This window comes from Triplophysa rosa, linkage group LG13 (genome assembly GCF_024868665.1).
Source record: "Triplophysa rosa linkage group LG13, Trosa_1v2, whole genome shotgun sequence".
NCBI lineage: Eukaryota > Metazoa > Chordata > Actinopteri > Cypriniformes > Nemacheilidae > Triplophysa > Triplophysa rosa.
The window spans coordinates 23,457,232-23,463,231 of NC_079902.1; the positions used below are offsets into that span (position 1 = coordinate 23,457,232).

The following is a 6,000-nucleotide window of genomic DNA, read 5'->3' on the forward strand; positions in this document are numbered from 1 at the left end:
CAACGGATATTCAAAACAATCATTTTCAAGACATTCTTATAGAATTGACTACATTCAAGGTTTAATTGAATTTTCTACATGTAAATTAATAAAAATTTTCAACTAAATCTTAGACTAAAATGTAAAATAATAAAGACGCTAAAGCTTCTTAAAGCAGTTAAAGCACAAAATGTAAAAAAACAAAACAATATTGACAGACAAGCACTTTGATGTACACATATAGTTTACTTGCCAAAATTTTATGGGAATTTTCTGTTGTTATTTAACACAAAAAATCTGAACATTTTCATTAATGCAAGCTGGCAGTTATTAAAGTGTGTGTGTGTGTGCGTGCGTGCATGCGCAACAGTATCATGGGAATTCGTGACATTGTCACGAACTGTAATCTATTTATTCGTGTTTACTGACACGAATTTTCCCCTTTTTTCGTGTCACCCAGCACGATTTTCAATCTAATGTATTATAAAACGCGGAAAAATATATATCAACGCAATCTGATGGGATTTCATACCTATTTTACAAGGTGACTCATTCGTGTGAATTGCTATTTCCTACAATCTCATTATGTTTTGACTTTCCCCCTGTGACGTCAGGTTTAGGGGCGGGGTTAGGGCAGCCATTTATCGTTGTTTTGCCACCTCGTGAAACTCGCGTTTTTAGCAAAATTAGCCTTTGCGGCTGTGATTTTAGGGTTTGGGGTGAAGTAAGGTGTAGGTTAGTCACATCGTAAAATATGTAGGACTTGTTTTGATATCAGGTTATAAAAATATAAATGTAAATTCACACGCAGTCCGTGTATTGAAAGTCGTGCTGAGTGACATTAAAAAGGTCGTCGTCAATGCAACGAAAAAATTGGGATATTTGTGTCCATGTACACAATTAAGAGATTCCAAATTTCGTGTCAATGCCACTCACTGCCCTGAGACTGCGTGCGTGTGTAGAATAGTCAAATGCAAATTACAACTTCTCACCACAAGGTGTCATGTTTTGCAGTAAAAGAGGAATACCTGTATAATGGTTATCGAAACAGAAAATGTCATATTAGGTTTATTAAAGAAATTTTAGAATATCGGCTTTGCTTTTGATGTGAAAGTGTAAATATTTGCATCTCTGTCAGTTTGTGCGCACCAGTGATTCAGTGTTTGGTCCTTTGATGTTTTTGACTGTCAATGATCTCTGATGTGGTGCTGGTTAATGAGTTCGAGAAGATCATTCCCATATAAAACTCCTTTACAATGTTCCTGTCACTTCAGAACCTCATCAACCGCAGCGTATCACATCCAGACACAAACACGGGTAAGATGCTTTCACATGACTTTTACATCGATTTATCAATATTCCCAGTTTCAGTGCTTGCAAACCACGTGTCTATTATTCAGACAAATCAAGTTTTCCTTTAAACATTTATAAAAGCACGGTTTTCACACTAAAAAAGACTTCTCTCATAATAGGACAAATGTTTTTACAATATTAAACCAGATTATATATATATACATACTTATACTGTATACACACATTTTTATTATATTATTGTCAGGGTTCAAAAACAAAAACATTCAAAGCTATCAAATTTTAGTCCTCATAAATATGTGAATTGTTCATTCAAGACGACTTGAGATCAGGCCATATGTCAAATCAGACAAAATGGGTAGAAATCAAGATCATACTTAAATGTTTGGTTATTTTTGAAATTGTGACGGTGGGGCCTTGAAGTCAAAAAGGTTGAGATCCAATGAACAAAACTTTAAAACATTCAAATCCCAAAAGGTTTGTTTTCTGAGAAAAGGTCAAGCACGGTTTGTTTGAAGATTCCTTTTAGTTTATGAGATGCGGAGACATACATACATGTTAACTGTGGTTAAAGTTTATCTGAATGCATTGTGTGCTCGCCAGGGAAGTTTCCATTGCTGGTTTGAGATCAGTGTTGTGACTGATGTGATGCTTTATCAAAACCTTGGACTCGCGAGGTCTCATGTGGAGAGCCGGTCAGATGCTCACAATGATGAAGGGATTGAGTCCGTGCATGAGGCTTTGCTGTGCTCTTCTTCTGATAAGAGGGGTGTTTTAATGCCGGTCGATGTGAGCACAATGAAGAACTCATTCAGTAAACACATGAATTCTCAGTGATGTTCCACATGCAGAAAAATCTGCAATGTTTCACTTTTTGGTTTGACATGAGGGTGAGTAAATAATGAACGGCTTTATTTTTGGGTGAACTTCTCTACCCTTTTACCTATAGTTGACTGCATAGGAGTTCCTCTAAGTATTTGAAGGCCAAAAGATTCCTCGCTTCATGTCACATAATCCTGAACTGAAGCGTGTGTGAATAATGTCGTTTCTGACGGGTGTGTTTTGACAGACGGTTTGCTGCAGATTCAGATCTTCAGATCTTCAACTCTGAGTTTTATTTAGTAGGATGAAAGGTTTGTGGAAACTGTAAGATTCAAAAGCTGAACAGCGAGAACAAACGATTTAACACATAACAAGATGGCAGAAAAATCCATCCAACCTTTTTATTACACTGCAGATTCATTTGCTAAAGAAAGAAAAAACGTTATTCATGTGCTATATTAGACTAAAAACAAAAGCACACTTTCAGTCTACTTTTTAAATACAGTACATCTCTGAAAAAAGTAAGCTGTAAACCCAAAGTTTACTATTGTTACACATGCAGTTTACATAAAAGAACACAAGTTAACTTCCCCTCTGTGTTTGGTTATAATTTAACAATTAATTTAATATATAATTAAATTATATAATTAATATATATTAAAATTTAATATTAAAATTAGTATATAATTTATATTAATATGTTACCATATTGTTAATTGTATTAAATAAAATAAAAACTCATCAACATTTATAGATTCTTTGCAGTGCACTCTTAAAATAAAGATGCTAAAGGTTCTTCAACAGTTTGTGAACCACTGCCATTGAAGACCCAATTTTGTTCCACAAAGAACCTTTTTTTCTTTAAAGCACCATCTCTTTTTTAGATTTTTTATCATCTGAAGAACCATTTTTCGGCACAAAGAACCTTTTGTGAAACACTTCAGATGTTAAAGGTTCTTTATGGAACCAAAAGGTTCTTCCATGGCATCGAAGAACCTTTTGAAGCATCTTTTTTTTAAAGAATGCGGTCTAGCAGAAGTTAAGTTTGTTGTTGACTCTGAAACCATCTATAAAGTAAAAAGTGTGCCAGTTTACAGATATTTACTGTAGTACCTAAAACACACTTAAAAATACACGTAACTTTTCAGAATGAACTTGAGGTATACTTCATGTTTTGTTAGGGTAGATAAGTAAATGGACTGGGATCATTTATGCATTTTAAATCCGTTGTTCAAGTTTACTCTTTGTGTAAAGCGAGGTGATAAAATGTAACACTGTTGTGACGGCTATCGTTGCTTACAAATGAAAATTTCTTGTCATCAGTTCATTTTTTCAACAACCTCTAGTCACCTTTTATTTTCTACATGTGGCCCCTGGATGTGAGAATGTGTGTAGGGTGATGTCTAATGTGCATCTGTGTCACGTGGAGTATGTTGTGTCCTCGACAGACGCTGTAGACCAAGTACGTTATCTGTCATTCCCTTTAATTGCTCTGACATTCAAGAGCTTCTGCTCTCAGAAACACATTAGTACATCGTCCTGTGAGAGCGTGTCACTGACAGACGGCATGCTCGAGGGTTACCTTGATATAAAACGCATTTATCTGCTATTAAATAAATCCCCTTTGAATGGCATCTGATGTGAGACGGTCTGAGATACGTGGCGTTCGTGATCGTGAGGGACACATAAGTGTTGACATCTTCATTGTCGTGACAAGCTTTCAGTTATCTGAATGATCAAAATCGTGTAAGAAATGAAGGAAGTTAACGGTAATGGATCTGTAATGACAGGAAGTCATCTGTTGAACAAAATGGTTCATCTGGAAATGAGTATTCTCGTGGTTTCTTACTTTAAACACACAGTTCAAGAGATTTGATGGAGTTCTCAGTTGTGCTTCATTTACTTAGTCTCAGATGTTTCTTCTAAAATTGAATGAAATGAGAGTTTAATTGTTGAAACGCATGAAGAGTCTGGAGGTGTAAATGAATGTAGATTGTAGAGGTCAAATAATCTGGATTTGTGTAAATTTGACGAGAAATGTTTGAGTTCATATTGAGATCTTCAATCATATTGACTTTTGATTGCAAACGAGACATATCTGAGCTCAGTTTGACACATCGTTTGATCTCTACCCAGACATCATCATGTCTTCTCGACTCATCAGAATCACCACGACTGAACAAACTCTCAGTTTTAATGGTAAGATCAGAAACGCATTGCTTTCAAATCATACAATATGGACACAAGTCGTGTTTAAAACGTGTAAATGTCATTTCGTTATTGAACAAAATGTAAAATACTTATTATATAGAAGGAACACCGAATTCAAGCCAAACGTTTTATAAAATAAAGTTTGTTACTGTTGGTTTCAAAATTCAGGTTGGCCATCGTGCCTTCGTGGATTTTCGGAAGTCTCGTGGTTCCAGATGCCGCTCACTTTGATCTTTTGTTATTTAATGCGATGATGCTCACACGGTATTTCAATACTTTCTCAAGCCCTTCATTCTGAACTAGTTGGGGATCACGACCTCAAAAAAAGCAGCGCGGCTCTCGACGTGGTCAACAGCTACTGTGAGCAGAACGTCACCGGTGCCGACTGTCCATCATCCAAACACTGTGAGGCAGGTGAGACTTCTCCCATAAAATGTTCTTCCTCTGAACAGTTCAGGATGTTTCGGCCCATCTTTCATACCTTTCATACCATCTTTCATCATTCTGTGTCTGTGATGATGTATCCAGTATCTCTGAGATAGAAAGAGATTTGTTCTCATCTGACAGTGAACAAGGAGAGCAGCGAGGACCGGCCAGGAGAAATGTCTCTGCTTATGAACATACTGAAGATTCCTCTTCTTCTTCTGCTTCTCTACGGCTTTGTGTGTTCTCTGGACGTCCTGAGTTCTGCCTTTCAGCTGGCTGGAGGTAAATATTCTTCCTTATACACAAAAAATGATGCTATATAGCACTAAATGTGGTTCTTGGCTTGACTTTAAGTGCTTTTTAGAACCGTATTTTGGTGCTTCAGTGGTTCTTCAGCGGTTCTTTGGGATGACTGAGGTGCTCTATACAACGGCTGAAGAACCATACAGGGGCTTAATATAGCACCTCAATCATCCCAAAGATCCGCTGAAGAACCTCTGGAGAACCAAGATGTGGTTCTATGTAGCACTTAAAGTGGTTCCCCTATGATACGAGTGTACTCTTAAAAATAAAGGCTCCGGAAGCTTCTTTGTCGTGTTGTGTGGTTCCATAAAGGACCTTCAACGTCCACAGAACATTTCTGTTTCATAAAGTGTTTGTTGTAGTGAAAAAGCTTCTTTAACTGAAAGGTTCTTCATCGAAAGATCGAAAATGGTTCATCCACGTGCTGCTCACTTGTACTCGCATTATCCATGTTTTTTAGTGCTAGGACTTCAACAAAAATTTATGACGCACACTTAAAGTCCCCATGAACCGGAAGTTGCGATCGTTTTTACTTCCGTATTCTGACACATTTCCGAGTGAAAAGGAATTTCAAAAGAGAAAATTAGTGGGCGTGGCTTGTGTTATCACTGCAAATTGATTGGGTGTGTATAAACAGCTATTGCAATGACTTTGAAATGAAGCTGGCAGCAGACTGACAGTTGAAGGGGAGGAGTTATCGGATGCTCCGACCAAACCGTCTAGTTTACGTCATTTGAGACGGACAGTCATTTCAGGGTGGAAGTGCATTTTTTTAGATTTTAACTGAAGATTATGAGGGTACATGAATTTTAAAAAGAAAATGACCCACATTGATCAACTAGTTACAATAAATGCTGCAAGATTTCATGAAATTAATACAAATTTCATTTTTAATTTCACTGGGACTTTAAAGTCAAAATGTACACAAAGTTTTAAACATGAATCTTC

The 6,000-nt window shown here is 36.7% G+C and overlaps 1 protein-coding gene across 1 annotated transcript in view; it reads left to right on the forward strand.

Annotated features, from left to right (window-relative positions):
• Positions 1–1,235: 1,235 nt before the first annotated feature.
• slc34a1a (solute carrier family 34 member 1a) overlaps positions 1,236–6,000 on the forward strand; it is a 14,986-nt gene continuing 10,221 nt past the window's right edge. The window contains exons 1-4 of the mRNA XM_057349121.1: positions 1,236–1,296; positions 4,249–4,311; positions 4,609–4,737; positions 4,891–5,031. Of these exons, the coding sequence (XP_057205104.1) occupies positions 1,236–1,296; positions 4,249–4,311; positions 4,609–4,737; positions 4,891–5,031 (394 nt within the window). The remainder of the gene's footprint in view (positions 1,297–4,248; positions 4,312–4,608; positions 4,738–4,890; positions 5,032–6,000) is intronic.